Here is a 23,001-nt window from a genome sequence, read left to right on the forward strand (position 1 = left end):
ATATATTAATAGAAAATGTGAAAACTTTGTGACCAGGCTATCAACATTCACCACCCTCACTGCAGAGTTAAACATTTTAACATGGCGTTGATGCCCGATGGGTCTTTTGCAATCAGCCTCAAGTGAGCACCCTGTATACTGCAAGTTTTGGCACTTCTACGTGGGCTTCATTTTTCAGCACCAAATGTTGCCACTTTGTTCTGAAGTGAATGGGGGAGAATGATGACGGAGGAACAGTATCCTCACCCAGCCTTCGTTCCCTCAGCAGTGACGAGGTTAAGTGCATCACGCCTCAGTTCAATTACCAGGCCAGATGCAGGCACGTTGATTGCGGTAGACAGGTCCAGTAAACAGTGCCTTTGTGCTGCTGAGTCAGGCTGAATGTCACTCTGCCTGAAGGACCATGGCTTCACTCAGGCCACACTTGTTGACTAGCTGTCTGCCCTCTTATAATTTAGGCTGAGAGGGCATCAATTACACTAGGCTGCAGAATGCAGGGAGAAGAACATTTGGGTGTGTGGACCAAAAGAATAGGGAAGTTGTGCAAGGCTGAAGGTGTGGTTAACTTTTTTGGCATGTGTTGACAACTTTGTAAAATCTCATCTCACACCCAGCAAACGGTAAGAATTGAGGCCTATGAGACCAAAGCCAATGGTCACTATTAACAGTGACCCTCCTCATTTCGACAGCCTGATTGCAGCACACATGGACTCACAGGTTAATGCTATTCGTGCAAAAATTAACCTTTTACCTGCGCTGTCTTAAACATTTTTCACTACACTGGGATAACAGGACTTAGAGCGTGCCCAGTCTTGTTAACCACACAGCCTGCCAACATCAGTCCATCCACCAACAACATGATGAGTCCAGCACCAAATCCTGGTTTTCGTCTTTGCACCCTTGTAGACCACAATATTTTAGTTAAAGCTTCTTAGGAGCATGCAGCTTAAAGTGCAAAGAAACATATACAGTACCTTGCCTGTGTCGGTGGGGTGCGGTACACCGCACGCGCCTCTATTGTTAGAGATCATTGTGGGTGTATGAGCTGGTTTGTAAACATGCACTGGGAGGAGCTGGCTTAAGTACTGCACCTGAAACCTATTATTAGTCCTGTTCAGTAATTATTGCATTCATGACCATAAATAATATGTGCAAATATTACATGTCATTAGCACCTGATGACAATGATGTGATGGGCTGCTTTTGTACCAACAGCATAAAGAAAGAAATATAACACAATGCTGAAACTGGTAGTTGGCTCTCACTGCGGTATTGTATCACTTCCTGTTCCGGAGCACAGCGGTGTTTTTCTGTATCTGTTAGCTGTTTAATCTGCGCAGTTAGATTGATCTAGTTAACTAGATAACGATTTGTTTCACAGTGTAATCTTCACGTGCCTTAACTAAAGCACTCCCTCTGCTGAATCACCTCTAAATTATTTACACATTATTCACTTTGCGTGTTTTTAGGAATCCGCTAGCTTAGCGCAGCTACTAGCTCTTAGCCGGTTTAGCATGGTGGCTTCTCCTGTCTCTCCCGCACTTTTCTGCTCTGGATGTGAAATGTTTAGTTATTCCTCGGCCGCCAATCGGAGGTCACTAAAATTAATATTGAATCGGTGTGTAACTTTGCAAAAACAATGTCGGACTCTGTAGTTTTCTCTGGGCCCCTCCCCAATCGGACCGGGAGTGACATGTTTAGCCGCATGTTCTCCTTGAATTGCTGGCTGTCTGAGTGGTGTCCAAAAAATGAGGTGGGCTTCATAGATAATTGGCAAAGCTTCTGGGGAAAACCTGGTCTTGTTAGGAGAGACGGCATCCATCCCACTTTGGATGGAGCAGCTCTCATTTCTAGAAATCTAAAAACCAATTTTCTTAAATCCTCCAAACCGTGACTATCCAGGGTTGGGACCAGGAAGCAGAGTTGTAGTCTTACACACCTCTCTGCAGCTTCTCTCCCCCTGCCATCCCCTCATTACCCCATCCCCGTAGAGACGGTGCCTGCTCCCAGACCACCAACAACCAGTAAAAATCTATTTAAGCATAAAAATTCAAAAAGAAAAAATAATATAGCACCTTCAACTGCACCACAGACTAAAACAGTTAAATGTGGTCTATTAAACATTAGATCTCTCTCTTCTAAGTCCCTGTTAGTAAATGATATAATAATGGATCAACATATTGATTTATTCTGCCTTACAGAAACCTGGTTACAGCAGGATGAATATGTTAGTTCAAATGAGTCAACACCCCCGAGTCACACTAACTGTCAGAATGCTCGTAGCACGGGCCGGGGCGGAGGATTAGCAGCAATCTTCCACTCCAGCTTATTAATTAATCAAAAACCCAGACAGAGCTTTAATTCATTTGAAAGCTTGTCTCTTAGTCTTGTCCATCCAAATTGGAAGTCCCAAAAACCAGTTTTATTTGTTGTTATCTATCGTCCTCCTGGTCTTTACTGTGAGTTTCTCTGTGAATTTTCGGACCTTTTGTCTGACTTAGTGCTTAGCTCAGATAAGATAATTATAGTGGGCGATTTTAACATCCACACAGATGCTGAGAATGACAGCCTCAACACTGCATTTAATCTATTGTTAGACTCGATTGGCTTTGCTCAAAATGTAAATGAGTCCACCCACCACTTTAATCATACCTTAGATCTTGTTCTGACTTATGGTATGGAAATTGAAGACTTAACAGTATTCCCTGAAAACCCCCTTCTGTCTGATCATTTCTTAATAACATTTACATTTACTCTGATGGACTACCCAGTAGTGGGGAATAAGTTTCATTACAGTAGAAGTCTTTCAGAAAGCACTGTAACTAGGTTTAAGGATATGATTCCTTCTTTATGTTCTCCAATGCCATATATCAACACAGGGCAGAGTAGCTACCTAAACTCTGTGAGTGAGATAGATTATCTCGCCAATAGTTTTATATCCTCATTGAGGACAACTTTGGATGCTGTAGCTCCTCTGAAAAAGAGAGCCTTAAATCAGAAGTGCCTGACTCCGTGGTATAACTCACAAACTCGCAGCTTAAAGCAGATAACCCGTAAGTTGGAGAGGAAATGGCGTCTCACTAATTTAGAAGATCTTCACTTAGCCTGGAAAAAGAGTCTGTTGCTCTATAAAAAAGCCCTCCGTAAAGCTAGGACATCTTACTACTCATCACTAATTGAAGAAAATAAGAACAACCCCAGGTTTCTTTTCAGCACTGTAGCCAGGCTGATAAAGAGTCAGAGCTCTATTGAGCCGATTATTCCTTTAACTTTAACTAGTAATGACTTCATGACTTTCTTTGCTAATAAAATTTTAACTATTAGAGAAAAAATTACTCATAACCATCCCAAGGACATATCGTTCTCTTTGGCTGCTTTCAGTGATGCCGGTATTTGGTTAGACTCTTTCTCTCCGATTGTTCTGTCTGAGTTATTTTCATTAGTTACTTCCTCCAAACCATCAACATGTCTATTAGACCCCATTCCTACCAGGCTGCTCAAGGAAGCCCTACCATTAATTAATGTTTCGATCTTAAATATGATCAATCTGTCTTTATTAGTTGGCTATGTACCACAGGCTTTTAAGGTGGCAGTAATTAAACCATTACTTAAAAAGCCATCACTTGACCCAGCTATCTTAGCTAATTATAGGCCAATCTCCAACCTTCCTTTTCTCTCAAAAATTCTTGAAAGGGTAGTTGTAAAACAGCTAACTGATCATCTGCAGAGGAATGGTCTATTTGAAGAGTTTCAGTCAGGGTTTAGAATTCATCATAGTACAGAAACAGCATTAGTGAAGGTTACAAATGATCTTCTTATGGCCTCAGACAGTGGATTCATCTCTGTGCTTGTTCTATTAGACCTCAGTGCTGCTTTTGATACTGCTGACCATAAAAGTTTATTACAGAGATTAGAGCATGCCATAGGTATTAAAGGCACTGCGCTGTGGTGGTTTGAATCATATTTATCTAATAGATTACAATTTGTTCATGTAAATGGGGAAATTATGGAGTTCCACAAGGTTCTGTGCTAGGACCAATTTTATTCACTTTATACATGCTTCCCTTAGGCAGTATTATTAGACGGTATTGCTTAAATTTTCATTGTTACGCAGATGATACCCAGCTTTATCTATCCATGAAGCCAGAGGACACACACCAATTAGCTAAACTGCAGGATTGTCTTACAGACATAAAGACATGGATGACCTCTAATTTCCTGCTTTTAAACTCAGATAAAACTGAAGTTATTGTACTTTGCCCCACAAATCTTAGAAACATGGTGTCTAACCAGATCCTTACTCTGGATGGCATTACCCTGACCTCTAGTAATACTGTGAGAAATCTTGGAGTCATTTTTGATCAGGATATGTCATTCAAAGCGCATATTAAACAAATATGTAGGACTGCTTTTTTGCATTTACGCAATATCTCTAAAATTAGAAAGGTCTTGTCTCAGAGTGATGCTGAAAAACTAATTCATGCATTTATTTCCTCTAGGCTGGACTATTGTAATTCATTATTATCAGGTTGTCCTAAAAGTTCCCTAAAAAGCCTTCAGTTAATTCAAAATGCTGCAGCTAGAGTACTAACGGGGACTAGAAGGAGAGAGCATATCTCACCCATATTGGCCTCTCTTCATTGGCTTCCTGTTAATTCTAGAATAGAATTTAAAATTCTTCTTCTTACTTATAAGGTTTTGAATAATCAGGTCCCATCTTATCTTAGGGACCTCGTAGTACCATATCACCCCAATAGAGCGCTTCGCTGTCAGACTGCAGGCTTACTTGTAGTTCCTAGGGTTTGTAAGAGTAGAATGGGAGGCAGAGCCTTCAGCTTTCAGGCTCCTCTCCTGTGGAACCAGCTCCCAATTCAGATCAGGGAGACAGACACCCTCTCTACTTTTAAGATTAGGCTTAAAACTTTCCTTTTTGCTAAAGCTTATAGTTAGGGCTGGATCAGGTGACCCTGAACCATCCCTTAGTTATGCTGCTATAGACGTAGACTGCTGGGGGGTTCCCATGATGCACTGTTTCTTTCTCTTTTTGCTCTGTATGCACCACTCTGCATTTAATCATTAGTGATCGATCTCTGCTCCCCTCCACAACATGTCTTTTTCCTGGTTCTCTCCCTCAGCCCCAACCAGTCCCAGCAGAAGACTGCCCCTCCCTGAGCCTGGTTCTGCTGGAGGTTTCTTCCTGTTAAAAGGGAGTTTTTCCTTCCCACTGTAGCCAAGTGCTTGCTCACAGGGGGTCGTTTTGACCGTTGGGGTTTTACATAATTATTGTATGGCCTTGCCTTACAATATAAAGCGCCTTGGGGCAACTGTGTGTTGTGATTTGGCGCTATATTAAAAAAAAATTGATTGATTGATTGATAACCAGATCCTTACTCTGGATGGCATTACCCTGACCTCTAGTAATACTGTGAGAAATCTTGGAGTCATTTTTGATCAGGATATGTCATTCAATGCACATATTAAACAAATATGTAGGACTGCTTTTTTGCATTTGCACAATATCTCTAAAATTAGAAAGGTCTTGTCTCAGAGTGATGCTGAAAAACTAATTCATGCATTTATTTCCTCTAGGCTAGACTATTGTAATTCATTATTATCAGGTTGTCCTAAAAGTTCCCTGAAAAGCCTTCAGTTAATTCAAAATGCTGCAGCTAGAGTACTGACAGGGACTAGAAGGAGAGAGCATATCTCACCCATATTGGCCTCTCTTCATTGGCTTCCTGTTAATTCTAGAATAGAATTTAAAATTCTTCTTCTTACTTATAAGGTTTTGAATAATCAGGTCCCATCTTATCTTAGGGACCTCATAGTACCATATCACTCTCAGACTGCAGGCTTACTTGTAGTTCCTAGGGTTTGTAAGAGTAGAATGGGAGGCAGAGCCTTCAGCTTTCAGGCTCCTCTACTGTGGAACCAGCTCCCAATTCGGATCAGGGAGACAGACACCCTCTCTACTTTTAAGATTAGGCTTAAAACTTTCCTTTTTGCTAAAGCTTATAGTTAGGGCTGGATCAGGTGACCCTGAACCATCCCTTAGTTATGCTGCTATAGACTTAGACTGCTGGGGGGTTCCCATGATGCACTGAGTGTTTCTTTCTCTTTTTGCTCTGTATTCACCACTCTGCATTTAATCATTAGTGATTGATCTCTGCTCCCCTCCACAGCATGTCTTTTTCCTGGTTCTCTCCCTCAGCCCCAACCAGTCCCAGCAGAAGACTGCCCCTCCCTGAGCCTGGTTCTGCGGGAGGTTTCTTCCTGTTAAAAGGGAGTTTTTCCTTCCCACTGTCGCCAAGTGCTTGCTCACAGGGGGTCGTTTTGACAGTTGGGGTTTTTCTGTAATTATTGTGTGGCTTTGCCTTGCAATATGAAGCGCCTTGGGGCAACTATATGTTGTGATTTGGCGCTATATAAATTAAATTGACTTGATTTGATTTGAAATGCCCTCAGCCGTATGAGATATATGTGTGTGTGTGTGTGTGTGTGTGTGTGTGTGTGTGTGTGTGTGTGTGTGTGTGTGTGTGTGTGTGTGTGTGTGTGTGTGTGTGTGTGTGTGTGTGTGTGTGTGTGTGTATAAAATCGGTGCATATATGTATACACACACACACATACACACATTTATTATTTACATTAATTATTAAGATCTACTGTCTTATTTACAATTTGTACTTGTTCAATCAAACCTCTCTATTTTGTCATGTGATAATTTCACAAGGAGCATAATGGAAATAAGCATTTATGCTTTATTGTGTTATCCATGTATCATTGATATATTCACCTCTGTATGTTTATATTAATGGTACAGACTTAAACTCAATCAATCAATCAATCAACCAATCACTCTTTAAAGAGGTTATATTATGCAAACACTGGTGGGAATCTAAATTTTACACTTCAATACGGCTCTACAAAGTAACACAATTATGTGACTGTGCATGTAGACATTCTGTTATTACAATATTATATATTATAAGGTTAGTTTTTGTGGACTTCTGTTACTGTAAAGGTTATTTCATTATGCTTTATTTAAAAAGAGTGCGTACTTACAGTTATTGTTTTGTGAATTATATATTTAAGTTAGAATCATACTATAGAATTTGAAATTAAAGAAAATCATTTTTAAAATGATTCCATAAGTAAGCCTGACTTTTGTTTTACTGATTTGAGGCCATAAAATGAGAAAAATATTTTAAAATTGAATAGGGTAAGAACTTTTTAATGCTCTCTGAAGGGCCCTACATTAATAGGAGTTTCTTTTTTATCCACCTTGACTCTATTGCTATTCTATTGTTGCTATTCTATTATTCTATTGCTATAAACACTCTAATCTGTTTCAAATAACAGTACATAATTATGTATAACTTTGTTTTATTTCATCACAATGAATGAATGATAGTGAGATATCCCCGTGTACAGCTGCCTTCTCCAGCATCTCATTTCATACAGTACACTTCAATAATTCTATTTTTAGACTCACCTCAAAACCATCTGATGAACCAGCATCATGCAGCAACTGTGTCAAAACACCCCAAAGCATATAAGCTCTTGTGGCTCTCAAGTTATCGTGACACATTTAATATGAAAAGATAATTATATCATGTTTCAGGTGCGTGTACAATTTTGTTCTCTATTTTGAAGTCACAGACAATAGATCTCAGGCTCACGTTGCTTTGAGTAGCACACACCTGATCCAGTGACGGGGATTGGACCTCATACTGAGGACACATGCAGGGACTCTCCCCTGAGAAGGGGCACTTGTTGCCAGACTGGTGTGACTCAGTCGTGCTGGCCATGTGCTGCCTGTTTGTGTGTGAGAGAGAAAGAGAACTACCGAAACAGAAACTACCACCAGAAAGATAGGCAGAGACTGGGCCTGTCAATAAGCAACTATGCAGAGAATAAAAACAGCCAGGCTGTACCTGTGCTCCCTCACCCAAACACCATTGCAGTGACTGATATTTGTGGTGGTGGACACAACTAACATAAATGTTAGCTTTGATAACTACCTACAGATCCGCTCAGGGTAGTATCTCACTGGGCTGCGAGTAGTAGGAGACACAAATTTGCAAGAAAAAACACAAATTACTGACAATTTTCACTTAGAATCACATTGACTTGTCGACATGTTTGCAAACAAAGTGCTCAGAATGGTGGTGGGCTGCTATTATACTGCTCCAAGAAGTGGGCTGCTATTATGTGAAAAGCAGCTGTGGAAATACCCCAGACTGTAGCCAGGGAAGACAATAATAATAAAAATAAGCCTAGTATGGCTCCATGGGGGTGAAAAAATAAAGAAGAGTGGATGTTTTGTGTGGTGGCAGCACACTCACCCACTTGCAGGATGCTGTTGTCCAGCACTTTGGACAACATCAAGACAAAATAATCCGGATCCCGCATCTCCTCCTCCTCCTCCTCCAGCCTGCTGCCCCTGCTTGCCTGCATGTCAGGTTTTAGCCAGACCAGAAGCAGAGTCACTTAGCCATTATTGCACCACTTCCAGAAGAGCTGTTACTCTCCAATCATCTCTTCTATTTTGTTGTGAAAACACTGGTTTGAATCTACATTTTACTATAACTGTCATTGCCCAGGGCAGATCGCTCCTGTCTCATGCCTGGAATATCAGCATCATTTTTGTCTCTAGTCACTCACAAAGTAGTTTTATACTGTAAGTCGCACAAAGTTGTCACATTTGTCACACTTTCTGAGTGGCCAAAACTAAATTAAGAAGGGTTTGAGATGCCCGCAATGACTTTTTGACTATTTTTTCAAGAAAATTTGTTGTGCAAATTTTTTGAACATGTTCAAAATTACAGCGACATGACAGCAAGGCCCATTAACTCATGTGAGGAAATTGAGAATCCTTGTGAATATTTTACTAAATTTTTGAAACTCCCATGTGAATGCTGTTCACAATTTCTCACCAACAGTCGCAGCTAATCCAGAAATGAAAAAGTTAGCTTTACTACGTAGCTGTAAGTTGATTAACTGAACTGTGCCCACTGGCTGTCACCCACTACTCCCGGCTGATCTCTCCTGGTGGTGTGTGTTTTGACGTTACTGTTGGTCAACTTGGCAAAAAAAAAAAAAAAAAAGCAGTGTCTGACTGTTGCCAAGTGTTTTGCTAAATTTTAGGATCAGTACGTATACTGTGTATGTATGCATGTGTATGTGTGTGTGTGCGTGCGTGCGTGCGTGTGTGTGTGTGTGTGTGTGTGCTTATGTAAGAAAGAACTTTTCTGCCATTTAGTTGATGCAGACACAACAGTGGGTAATCACTGAGTCACCAAGAAAAGTGAAATCACTAACTAAGTGGCTGAACATTATCCCACACATTAGTGAAATGTGATACTGTAGCATTCAACTGAGGGCCTTTTTTACACATCAACAACCATTTGATGTGATTTTGTGTGTTTAAGGTGAGCACTCCTTGTCAGGTTCCACAGGTGAGGTTATTATTGACTATCTGCTCTTACTAAAGACATAAATCTGCAGTTTGACAGTGAAGCAGAAGAGAGCTGATAAGGCAGTGAGGACCATAAATCGCCAGCAGACTGTGTTTTTCCATTGTCTGTTTTACATGCCTTGACAATATGTAGCCGTGGGTGACCTCATGTCTAGAAGGGGGGTTATGATTAGTCTCCTGGGTGTTTTTTTCTTTGCCATCCCACGCCTTCTCTTTTATTCGTGGCCTGTCCATCTCTGTTCCAGGGTCTGGTTGTTTTCCTTTCCCTGTAACACCTGGGAAAGCTGCAGGGGAAAACAAACTGCTGCCAGCATTCCAACACATTCCGGCTCCAAATGCCTGGGCACAGCCGCAGATTACTGGCATTCCTTCATTTAAAGGTGCAGCATTTCATTGTCTTTCCTAATCCTACAGCAGTCTGTTAAATATTGATGTGTGCTGATGTTTTTAGTGCATTAGGCATAAGACTCTTTAGAGCAACCAGAATATATAAGGTGGTTCCTTAATGAGAAAAGCAAGAATGTCAAACATCTGTACGCTTGGGCTTTTAAAGGGGTTATATTACACCTTTTCAGCAAGCTAATGTAGGCACAGGTTAGGTCAAGTCTGGGAGCATGTGCTGGTCTCGCACATCGCCACATCCATCAAACTACAAAACGGCCCCAGGTCCTGGTTGGAAACCAGCCAAGTAGAGAGCCAGTTCTAGTGTTGTTAGAAGACCATGCAAATGGTGCAGTCCGGCGTGAGCGATTTACTTGCAAATGACGATAAGTGGCTCATAAGCTGATTTTGTTTTCCAAAGCCAGTGTTACTGGAGTTGTGCACAGAACTGCATCCGTCCCTAGAGTGCAACAGCAAGGACCCAGGGTATTGTCTGTGCCCACACAGGTGCTGACCACGCTCAGGTTCCTTGCAACATGGGGCATTCCAGCGAGAGCTAGTCGGTAAGGAATGTGCCTGTCAACCTTGAGCTAAGCCATGCCAGCTGTGTGGGACAGAATCACCTGAATGTCATCCAGGTACATCACATTCCCATACAATGCTGTTGAACAGGCCAACATTAAAGCACAGTTTGCAGCGAGAGTCGGTTTCCCTACTGTATTTGGAGCTATTGACTACACATATTGCTATAAAGGTGCCATCACATGATGAATTTGTTTTTGCTAATGGGAAACATTTTCATTCCATCAGTGTTCAAACCACTCATACGAGGTCTGTTAGAAAAGTATCGGACCTTTTATTTTTTTCAAAAACCTGATGGATTTGAATCACGAGTGCTTGCAACTCTTTTCATGGCAAAATCTTCTGTCACAGTGGAATGTGCCGAAAAAGTGCTGATGTCCACCTCTTCCACAATTTCTCGGATAGTCACACAACGGTCCCGCATCACCACAGCATTCACTTTAGAAATGAAATGATCCGGTTATTTCAGCATGTTGATGGCTGCCTGGAGAGTGGCTCGCTCTCCACCATTGTGCGGACGTCTTTAAACCGGTTGTACTGCTCCTTAATCTGTGTGATGCCCATAGCATCGTCACCGAAAGCCGTCTGAATAATCCGAATGGTTTCCACCTGGCTGTTGCCCAGTTTCTGGCAAAATTTGATGCAGTCGCGCTGTTCCAGTTGTTCCGCCATTTCCTTGCAAAGAAAAAACACAGAGAGACTACACCCATCCTCACACAAAGGCTGCTTACTGTTGTGTGGGCCGCTGAAGAGGAGGTACTGCTGGCCCACCACCACCAGAGGGCGCCCTGTCTGGAGTGCGGGCTCCAGGCACCAGAGGGCGCTGCCGCCTCACAGGAGCAGCCAGGGTGACAGCTGTCACCCATCACCTGAGACGAGACAGCTGATATCAATCAACAGGGAGGTATATCAGCAGGACGGCATCTCCACCTCATTGCTGAGATATCGCTCTACCAAGGAGGTAACGTATCCAGCCAAACAGATCATCTTTTGACCATTAAATACTTTTTGCCTTTACACAGAAAGAGAAAAGACAGCAGGAGACTGTATTTTGGATAAGTACTCACATTCCTGCACTCACCTGTATTTTCCTGACAAGAGGTGGAGGTGGTGTTTCCACCCTGTGTGTTGCTGGGTGCAGCCGCACCCACACCTGACTGTTTCTGTTCCTTGCCAGCAGTACCGGATCCGACGAGCGGAGGCAGTGGCCACCTGGGGTTCGGGACTTGGCGGCTCCAGTATCCCCGGGGTTCGGTGGCAGAGGAAATCGGGTGGTTCCGGTTCGACTCGGACAGACGTCTCCTATCGTCGAGCCTGCCCACACGACACCTTTGGAATTCGGTTACTGCTGTATTTGTAATCTGTTGTGTTTGTTGTGTGGATTCACAACAGTAAAACTTTGTGATTTGACTTTCTCCATTGTCCGTTCATTTGCGCCCCCTGTTGTGGGTCCGTGTTCCTACACTTTCCCAACACTTACAAGCAAATGACGCAATCGACAGGCATGAAAAAATTCACGCATGCGCACGAAGGTTCAAGGTTGGCTCATGCAAGCACACATGATTCAAATCCATCAGGTTTTTGAAAAAAATAAAAAGGTCCGATACTTTTCTAACAGACCTCGTATTTGGGCACGTACGTATATAAATATTTTAGTTATTGTTATTTTTTGGTTTGTTTGTTTCTTAATGGTGAAACTAGTGCTGCAGGACTTCTTTACAAGACCCCAATTGTCTTCCTGTGTTCAGTATTTGCCAATAAATGTGTATGTAAAGTTGGCGCACCTCTTTTTTTAACTTCAGTGTGTGTATGCTGCTCTGAGCTCACAGATTTTACACACACACTCCCAATCACTTCTTTTCCGTTTCATGTTTATTCCGGTTGACAGGGTACCAAACAAACTACCCCTGCATGTCTCCACTTCATTTCACTCGGTATAATTTCTTTTCTCTGGTCATGTGGAATCATCGGACAGAGAGGGGAATCCCAGGTCCCAGGGCCTATTAAAATAAATTTGCATATTTAAATGGAGCATGGACAGGGAAGACTTTGGTACTTGTGCATGTGCGCTCAATTCCACATTGGTTGGGATGTATAAAAGGAACGTGCTTGGGTCCATGCGTATGTACACTTTGATCAATCAATCAATCAATCAATTTTTTTATATAGCGCCAAATCACAACAAACAGTTGCCCCAAGGCGCTTTATATTGTAAGGCAAGGCCATACAATAATTATGTAAAACCCCAACGGTCAAAACGACCCCCTGTGAGCAAGCACTTGGCTACAGTGGGAAGGAAAAACTCCCTTTTAACAGGAAGAAACCTCCAGCAGAACCAGGCTCAGGGAGGGGCAGTCTTCTGCTGGGACTGGTTGGGGCTGAGGGAGAGAAGCAGGAAAAAGACATGCTGTGGAGGGGAGCAGAGATCGATCACTAATGATTAAATGCAGAGTGGTGCATACAGAGCAAAAAGAGAAAGAAACAGTGCATCATGGGAACCCACCAGCAGTCTACGTCTATAGCAGCATAACTAAGGGATGGTTCAGGGTCACCTGATCTTCACAACTTTGATACATCTAAATTTTTTTGTGCAGTTTCTGGGTTTTGGTGTGCGCCATGTTTTAGTAGGAAATCCACGCAGTCTTTGTACATGAGGCCCCAGGTATCTAAAAAGTACAAATTAAACTGTGTAGACAAAAGTACTACATATGCAACAAGGTGATCCATCATTTAATAAGCATTTTCAGATCTTTAAGAAATGAGTTGTTTCTATGGCTGCTGCTCTAAGTGGAAAGAAGCTCCTGTTGTCCACACCCACTTTCCATTCAGATAAGGCGCCATCTCTCACCACAGACTGTATATGTAGTCTCTCACCACAGACCATGTAAGTATGTCCCAAAGTACGATTCCTTCAGTGGCTGTGTTTCATAGAAATATGACTGTGTCACAGAGGTGTAAAGCAACTGTTTTCAATCCAAAATATTTCTTGCAATAGGGCAGTTTCTACATGCACAGACTTAGAATTAAGGCATGTTGAGGATGTTTAACGTGAAATCTCAACCTTATCTGCCTGTAAACAATAGATTTAAAAATGATCTTGCACATTGTGACACCTTTAACCAATATTTCACAAATCTGTGACCTTGTAGTGTGTGTAATGCAATATGTTTTGCACTGAGCCCTTAAAGAATTATTTAAAAAGGGGAACTATCCCTTCTTTTTTCCAAACAAGGAAACCACAAGTTTTTTTTAAAAAGAATATTACTCAATCGTAACTGCTGGCCCTTCCACCTACACCCTCCTTCCAGTTCCCCAGAGGGATGCAAGTGCGTCAATGTGAGGTTGAAAAAGAGTAGAAGTACTGCTTTTTGACTTTCAGGAAGGAAACACATCTGGGGAATAAGGAAAGAGAGAACGGGTGAAAAGAGGAATTAGTGTGGAGGAAGAGGAGACGGCCAAAAATAGTCAGCCTCCGCTCGAGCAGCCATGCCTTGCCAGAGCCCTTACCACACCTCCTGCCACTCTAGTGTTAGTCAGCCTGGTCTCTCCCTCGTGGGGTGACTAACCTCTCCGCCAGGCCCCCCAGTCATGAACCTCACTTCCTCCCAGGTGTCCTAATTCAGTCCAAGGTTACTCAACTTCAGACCCCCTGTATGAACTTTCTTCTTTGCCTTCATGATGTTGTTTTGTACAAATTGAGATGTACATTATTACCATTATAAAGCAAAAACATGTAAATACATCATCCAAGTTCAACTGCAAGGCAACCCAGACATGCGTCTGAGGGTGTGTAATAACTGGAAACAGAATAAACATGTAAAAGTGCATTACACAAGCTGCAATACATATAAAAAAAAGCAGGAGTTCCAGTCAGACTAATACCGAAGGTGCCGTGACCACGTACAGTTGAAAGACAGGTTTGGACGGCGCCGACCGGAAGTTTAGGGAGTTGTTTTGTGTTACGTAAGCAGGTGTTCTAAGGAGCAAGTAGTGGACTTGGTACAGTCTGGGTTGGCCAAAGCAAACAGGAAGAAGTGGGCAGCGCGCCACAGCAATTTATTGCTGTAGAGTGATTTGTGACAGCGTCAAAGAAAGCAGGAAGGAGACGTGTGGACGGGGAGATATGCAGATTGCTGAAGAAACAGTGTACGTGTGTGACGGCAGATTAACACAGAGAGGATTCTGACACGAGCCTGCTGAAGGTTTTTTGAAACACAGTCACAAACCACTGAGAGTAACTCACAGAGACTGTCACACAAATATCACAATAAACAAATCAGCAGAGGGTTTTTTTTCTTTTTTTTTCATTGTTATTTCTGTCTTGATGTTTTCATTTTTGGCTACCGTCAGGACACATCCTACTACCAGACAGTTTTTGCCAAACACCTGCCATGTGTAAGTGGGCCTCAAGGCAGCCAGTTGTGAACCAAGCTGTTTGTCAACTGGAGCCATCCAGTGGTGTTTTAAGGAAATTTGAATATGGTGAACATAAAATTAAAACACTGATCGTTATTAGGATTAAGTTAGACAGCTGAAGAATGCTTCATTCAAATAAGACATCATTATTCACACAGTGTTAGGATTTTATTCCATAAATATTTTTTATGCACTATTTGAATGCATAAGCATGTAAATTATCACTGAAATAAAAAATAAATTAATAAGAATCTTACCAGACATATTTACAGAATATTTTCAGTAGATTTAAAGGATGTTTGCATATTTATGTCAGCCTCTTTTTACAGTAGGTAATAGGTATGAAGACAGTAACAGCTACAGCAACTTGACATTTGTCCAAAATAACCTTGACCTCCACCCAAATGACTGACCTCTGGATGACCTTGGTAGGACAATTCTGGAATCCACCCAAGTGTGTGCCATATTTGGTCCAAATTGGGTTGAAAAACCATTTCCTTGACCTTTGCAAAAATATTTGATGAATTATTGGCAGTTTCAGGGCCAGCATTCATTAACACACCAGGTTTGACAGACATTGACTAAAAGACCTGCAGGCCAGCAAACAGATATACAGATGTGACTTTGACCCCAATGACTGACGTTTCGTATATGGTTGCTTAGCTGCAACATTTCTCTGTCTGCCTGCTTGGCAATTCTTTGTTCTGGTTTCTTTCTTTTATTTTTTTTTTATTTTGTTCCTGGTGGTATGGCCAAAGGCAGATAGTCAGTCCACTAAGTCTGGTCTGCTCAGTGTTTCTTGCTATAATTAAAATGCCTGAGGATTTTTTTTTCTTGACCGCTGTTACCAGTGTGCTTGTTCGAGGTAGACTAACGTTTGACTTTATTCACATGAAGCTACTTGGAGTGACAGATCGTGATCGGACACTGTATTGAGCTGAATATTTTTTTCAAATATGACAATCACCTCTGACCTTTATATGTACCCCAAACACAACATTTCTATGAACACTTGGTTGAATAGATATGAAGATAAATAGATATGGATTATTGACAAACATATAGACTGACAGACTACAGATAACACCATAGATACAGTACGTACGTACCTGCACACACAACTCTTCATGCACGCTGTGGGAGCAACTGCCAATATATCAGTAGATGCGCTGAAAAAAATGGAACTCTTGGATGAACTTTGCCCTCTTGATGGTAAACTTGGCATGGTAGTGCCTATCCACGTGGCTCTGCGGATCAGTCTCACATCCCGACATTTTAAACGTTAGGAGTCACATGGCCCTTGCAGGGTCCCAGGAGGTGATCCACGTACGGGGCTTGGACCCCGTGTATGCCTGCTGGCAGGTCTAGTTAAAATTGTTTTCTGTTATTTAGACAAAAAATGTTGATGAAGGTTTTGAGAATAAAAAAAACAAAGTCACTCGAATGTTCTCAAATTTCAAGTGATTCCTTTTTCAATTTTTTTGTATAGGTCAAAATGTGTATTTAATTGTTATTTTGCTAAGTGGCATGTGTTTTGGTCCCTTCCTCTATGATTTAATTAAGTAACACAAGTTCTGTAACTTCAGTTCAACTTTAAACTTCAATAAAGTCTGAATTCTTGGGCGGAGGCAGGGCGTTTCGTGGGACCACTGAGAAAGCTGGCAGCAAACTAGGAGAGTTCCAGACAAACCGTCTATTAATTTCATGATTTGTTTTCATACACTGCTTATAGTGCTAACTCTGAAGGCTATATTGCAGTTAGTATTTTAGTACAGATAGCTGACCATCAACTCGCAGATTATCGGTGGTATGTTGAGCAACGCCAAAGTGGATTTCTTCCCAAATGTGACCAAGAGAATCAGGCCTCCAGCAAGAAGCAGCATGGCCCAAAACGATGGGCTCACTGAAAGAAGTAATGACAATGAAATCATGGAGGAAATACAGTGGCAGTGGAAGTTGTCGCAATTAAACAGACCACAAAAGTGCTGAAAGATGCCGTGGACGATATACAAGTAAGGCATGGAGATGCAGAACAATGGATATTGGATATGGAAGACGCAAACACTCAAATGGAGAAAGATGTAGTGAAACATGACAAGAACTTAGAGACGCTATGGAAACGAGTGGAGGACCTGGAAAACCAGAGCAGGAAAAATAATGTAAGACTGGTGTAAGACTATGTGGAAAGAATCATACCAGAAGGGCTTGGCCTTACCGGCCAGGAATTTAAGATTGCGCATGCACACTCTTCTATGGCCCCCATACCTGACACGGATAAGCCACCAAGAAACATTTTGATTCGCTTCCTGCACTCAGTGGCTCGAGACAAAGTGCTAGAGATGTCAGAATCGTGGAATCAACTGGGAGGATTGCAAGCTGTGTTTCTTCGAGGACCTGACAAGGGAGCGGACAGAAAAAAAGACTAAATAGAAGACCAGGGGTTCTGCAGTTGTTTTTTGAAGTGTGAACAATGGAAACATCTCCCAGCAAGAAGGCCATGGGATCGATTCCCACCTGTGGCCTTTCTGTATGGAGTTTGCATGCTCTCCCCATGTGCAGACACAGACAACATGCAAACGCCATACCGAAAGTATCAGGTGGGAACTAAACCTGGGAGCTTCTTGCTGCGAGGCAGCAGCGCTAATCACTAAGCCCACTCTGCTACCCTACAACAAATCATGAATTAAAACATATTTATTGCATCAGAAGGACACAGTTTGAGTTTGGCATCTCTGCTCTGACATCATCACTCCCGCAGATATTTGCTTGTGATTCTGGACAGTGATTATACCCTACACATTTCACCCATCAGAGCCTACAGGTGGATTCTGGGGTGAAGGCGGGGCAGAGCAGCAGTGGTGAAGAGGATGTAACAGAGGCAACATTTGGCAGGCAGAGGGAGAGCTGGTAAAATCTGGCCTTTGCTTGTCCAATTTGGACAAAGTGTTTAGTGAATCATGTAGACAGCAAGTTCTAGTAGGATGTATGTGGTATTTATGTGGAGTGACAAATGTCAATGTAGGCAGAGCAGCTCAAATTGTCCACCTGAACTAGCTCACAGGCCTACACCATTTGCGTCAGAAAGTCCATCTGGTGCCAAATCCCAATGTGAATCTCCACCAGATCCCACCATGGCAACCCTGAGCAACTGGGGGACAGCTGAAAGCAAATACATTTAAATTGAAAAACAAAAATGTGATAAGGCAATTTAGAATGTAAGGTTTCATTTCCTGATCTAGAATCTTCAGAAGACTGATGAAGTAATTTTTCGGGTTTGCGTGTTTTTGATCAATGCCTTGCTGCATGATGAAGATCTACCAGATCCATTTCAGTCAATCAGTTTCCTTTATTTAACAAGGTAAAAACTCATTGAGATTAAAACCTCTTTATCAAGAGTGACCTGGCCAACAGAGCAGCACAAACAGATTACATCAACCATGCAAAACACAAAATACAGTCTCAGCTTCACACCTTACAGAAAAACAAAAGTGGGATTACACAGTGCAATCACAAGTTGATCTTACCTCTCTGTCTTTTATATTGACTTAAATGTCCCCAGAAATAGAGATGTCAATTTCAAGTCCTTCTGCACATCATTCCTGGTAGACGGGGCAGAAAATCTGAAAGCCTTTTTGCCCAGTTTTTGCTCTGAATTGATCTATTTGGGTGTATTTCTCTGTAAACGAGCAAATAACATGTTTCATCATCTTCATCACTTTCATCATCGTAATCTCTTTCAACAATCAAGCATTTTATTCATTTAACAACGAAAGCAGCTTTGTTAATGTGAAAATGTACTCCCCTAGTCTATGTAAAAAAAAATAAAATAAAATAAAATAAAAAACGCAAACCTTGGTGGTTAGTTGTCCAAAACAAATTATCACTTTTGTCTGTATAAATTAAACTGGGTATTTTAAAACTAATTTTTCTGACACTTTATAGACGAAATAATTATCAATCGAATAATCATACAATAATCTAAAGACGAATAAACTGTGGAAAATAATGTTAAGCTGTAACCTTAAAATACAACAACAAAAACAATGCAAATAATAGTAATAATAATAATAATAATAATAATGAATAAAATACAAACAAAATGGAACCGCTCTTATTACGGCGGCTCGTTTGGGTCAGAGAAGCTGAAAGGCGCAGGGGCACTGACGTGGATAGCGGCAGAAGTGAGCTTCAAAGTTCAGGGTAACTTATTGCTGGTTTAAAAAAAAATATATATATATATATACTCGTTTCTCCTCGTTGCTGGAGGCTTCACTGGACAAGACACAATGAGTCTGGACAAAGCGGAGTTGTGTGATTCACTGTTCACCTGGGTAAGTTTGCTTCTAGTGAGGCTAAGCTAAGCTAACTGCGCTGCAGGTGTTAACGCTTCGTCAGCAGGTGCTGTTAAATTATTTTAATTGAACAAAACATAGTATTGTGTCTGACATATACTGATATAATCCATTTTTAACTACTTGACTGAGCAAGGGTTTTAATGTGGAAAGCGGTGCCAGTGTGTGCTGCATTTCTTTAAGAAGTGTCAAGCGATACTTTGCTTTGTTGTATCTTATGCTAACTGTCGTGTCAGTCATTTAAGATGCTGAGACTGTATGAGGCTGTCGAACTGTGTATGTTCCAACTGACCTTCGTTATCCCACTTATCCGTCACCTATGACTGTGTTTATCAGACACTACAGTCCTGTGATCCCTGTTATTTGATTGCATTATTTCAAAATGTCACACCACATGGGCCAAAAAAAAAAAACCCTCAGTAAAAAGTGGCTTTTCACGTCATACCTGCATTAGTAAAGCTGGCATGAGCATAAAGTGTGTAAGGTTAATTGTTTGTTTTTAATGTCTTCATTCACAGCTGCAGACATTTCAAGTACCTTCGTGCAACAGCAAGTATGAGCTAACCAGTGGAGTGGCCATTGCTCATGTGCTGCACAGAATGTAAGCTCATATTTATATAGAAATATAGGTGTGTGTTTGTGCATGAATGAAAACGATTATGGTCCGTTTTTAAGGGGGAGCTCATTAGGCTTTTTTTTCCCCACGTTTGACCAGTTTGTCTGCACCTCCTGGAATGGTACATTTTTACCTCTGCCAAGGAGGTTATGTTTTCGTTCACGCCCGTTTGTTTTTGTTGGTTGGTTTGTTAGCAGGATTACTCAAAAAAATCCTCAACAGATTTCAGTGAAATTATTACCAGGGGTGTATCTTTGCCTAACTCAGAAGTAATTACATTTTCCGGATCCAGTAATTTTTTTTTTAAGGATTCTTTATCATTGCAGGATAGGGCCATTTTCAACATTTTTGCATCTAACTTCATGAAAACGGGTCACAAAGGCTGAACAAAAATTAAGTTACGACACAACAATAATTTAGCTTTTGTTTCTCCTCATTGAATAAACTTATTAGAAAATTAAAAAGCTTGTGTAGTTCATGCAGTTTCTTTTTATAAATACATTTCCTGAACTTCTAAGGGTTTAAACCTCTGGGGCCGACGTCATCGTATACAACGGCTGAGACCAAGCTTTACTAAATTAGAAATAACTTTTTAATGATATGAGATAGAAACGTACTTTTTTTTTTTTTTTTTTTGCTGAAAAGTTAACTCCGTGGACTTTCCACCATCTTTGTACTCCTCATAGAAGCTGTGATGATAATGTGAGTGTCCAATCAGAATTGGTTCACCATCACATGAGTTTCCAAAATCCAATCGTAGGACAGATTCACCTCACGTGACACACCAAAGATTGTTTTTAGGAGTGATGTGTTGCTAGTTGGCCCGTTTGAATAGCCCCCTGGCTGCTCCAATGCACCCTGCGCCATTATGCACAGCGAAAGTGAAAGTGAGCAGACGGAGAGCCTCTCATACAATCTCACGTGCTCAGTGTGTGAGTATCAGGATTGCTTGACTAGTTTTCCTGTGAATGTTACTGGATAAGCCTGTGGCAAGCTCTCTCGCTCCGGTGTAAAGCACTGTTTACCATATCAATGGAGCGAGGGGGAGGGGCCGCTCCTCAAACTGAATGAGTCTCGAAGTGTGAATGTTGCTTTCAGAGCAGGAGAGAACAAACACACAGTCAACCTCAGAGTAGAAGTTTGTGATGTGACCTTTGTGTAATAGCAGACAAAAATTGCTTTGAGATGAAGACAAACACAACGCATAGACCATTTTGTATATATTGTTCAAAATGTGCATTTGTGTTTATTGTTTGAAACTTTTTTGTACAGTCGTTCACACAAGAGCCAAAATTACCTTTATAAAGTGTCAAAACAGTTGTTTATAATAGTTTGCTGTGTGTTTTGAATAAATGTGTGTAAAATTATTTTCCGCTTTACTTTTTCCTTTCTTATTTCTGATTGTAAGCCTTTATTACACTTAAAACACAACTATAGCATATATATTTTGAAAGTACAGGTTGTCCTGAAAAAAAGAGACATAAAACTTGATTGTGGGATGCAGGGAGAGCTGTTAACAGCAATAATAAAACATTTATGCCAGGCAAGTGAACTGTCCAAAAAATGCCCTCGGACCCCAGAGGGTTAACCACTGAATCTGAAACATGACAGTAGATGCATGAAACAACGTGGAATAAGTCTCTTTGCCAAAGGGTATTCCATGTGACGTCAGTGACCCTATGGCCTTGGTGGAGGTTTGCGCTCTCCGAGTGCTTCTAGTATTCAGTTCTGTTGATGCTGTACGGTGCATCCAGAAAGTATTCACAGCGCTTCACTTTTTCCATGTTTTATGTTGGAGCCTTATTCCAAAATGGATGAAATTATTTTTTTCCCCTCAACATTCTACACACAATACCCCATAATGACAGTGTGTAAAGGTTTTTTGTTTTAAATTTTTGCAAAGTTATTGAAAATATTTATTTTTTTAAAACTGGTCTAATGAGACAAAGATTGAACTCTTTGTGAATGCCAGGCATTATGTTTGGAGGAAACCAGGCACCATCCCTACATTGAAGCATGTAGCATCATGCTGTGGAGATGGTTTTCAGTGGCAGGAACTGGGAGACTAGTCAGGATTGAGGTAAAGATGAATGTAGCAATGTACAGAGACAACCTGGATGAAACTCTGCTCCAGAGTGCTCTTAACCTTAGACTGGGGAAACGGTTCATCTTTCAACAGGACAGTGAACCTAGGCACACAGCCAAGATATCAAATGAGTGACTTCAGGGCAACTCTGTGAATGTCCTTAAGTGGCCCAGGCAGAGCTCAGACTTGAATCCGATTGAACATCTCTGGAGAGATCTGAAAATGGCTGTGCACAAACAGTCCCCATCCAACCTGATGGAACTTGAGTGGTGCTGCAAAGAGGAATGGAAAAACTGCTCAAAGATTTGTGCACGAAGCTTGTGGCATCATATTCGCGAAGACTTGAGACTGTAATTGCTGCCAAAGGTGCATCAACAAAGTATTGAGCAAAGGGTGTGAATACTTATGCTCATGCGATGATTATTATTATTTTAATACATTTGCAAAAAAAAACTCGTTATTGGGTTGTTGTGAGTATAAATTTGAGGGGGAAAAGCTAATTTACTCCATTTTGGAATAAGGCTGTAATATAAAGTGGGGAAAAAATGAAGTGCTGTGAACACTTTACAGATGTAAAGTATGTTCCATTGTTCAGCTCATGCAAGTATTCTTACCATTGCACTCATTGACATTCATTATTTGTATAATATAATACAGGCTAAGCAACTAGTATGGCAGCCTGTGGGTTATCATTTTGGGGTCTTGCTCACACATCCCCCCAGTTATTAAATGACAACAACACTCATTGTTTTGCTGCACGAGGTAGGGAAGTTGAAATTCTCAGATTTGTTAGTAAATAATAAAGTATTTGCTGCGCTGACATTTTGTGTGTGTGTGGGGGGGGTATATAACTCGAAGCTTAATGCCAACATCTCCATTAAAGCATTATGAAATGTCACAAGAGAGATTATCTGCTGGGTTCAATTTCTGGACATGGTTTACGTGCAGTATATGGGATCTGACCTTCATTAGTGTTTCTGTCAGCACAACTACTGATGTGTCGCACACTGCGAGACACAACTGTCACAGAAAGGTGGCAGACAGCAGCTTGTGTAACAATTAAAATTTTTTAAACTGAAGGCAGCAGTGT

General features: G+C 41.2%; 1 protein-coding gene and 1 long non-coding RNA gene across 3 annotated transcripts in view; one reads left to right on the top strand and one right to left on the bottom strand.

Annotated features, from left to right (window-relative positions):
* Nucleotides 1–763: 763 nt before the first annotated feature.
* On the bottom strand, nucleotides 764–22,463 carry LOC117528207. Its single transcript, XR_004565703.1, has 3 exons — nucleotides 22,366–22,463; nucleotides 11,600–11,604; nucleotides 764–775 (listed from the first exon to the last, which is right to left on the bottom strand). It is a non-coding gene; the product is annotated as an uncharacterized LOC117528207 (long non-coding RNA).
* Nucleotides 19,018–23,001, top strand: part of LOC117528203 (protein Hook homolog 2-like) — a 42,088-nt gene continuing 38,104 nt past the window's right edge. For both annotated transcript variants that reach the window (XM_034190799.1, XM_034190800.1), the window contains exons 1-2: nucleotides 19,018–19,188; nucleotides 19,728–19,810. In XM_034190799.1, the coding sequence (XP_034046690.1) occupies nucleotides 19,144–19,188; nucleotides 19,728–19,810 (128 nt within the window). In that variant the 5' untranslated portion in view covers nucleotides 19,018–19,143. The remainder of the gene's footprint in view (nucleotides 19,189–19,727; nucleotides 19,811–23,001) is intronic.

This window comes from Thalassophryne amazonica, chromosome 16 (genome assembly GCF_902500255.1).
Source record: "Thalassophryne amazonica chromosome 16, fThaAma1.1, whole genome shotgun sequence".
Taxonomy (NCBI): Eukaryota; Metazoa; Chordata; class Actinopteri; order Batrachoidiformes; family Batrachoididae; genus Thalassophryne; species Thalassophryne amazonica.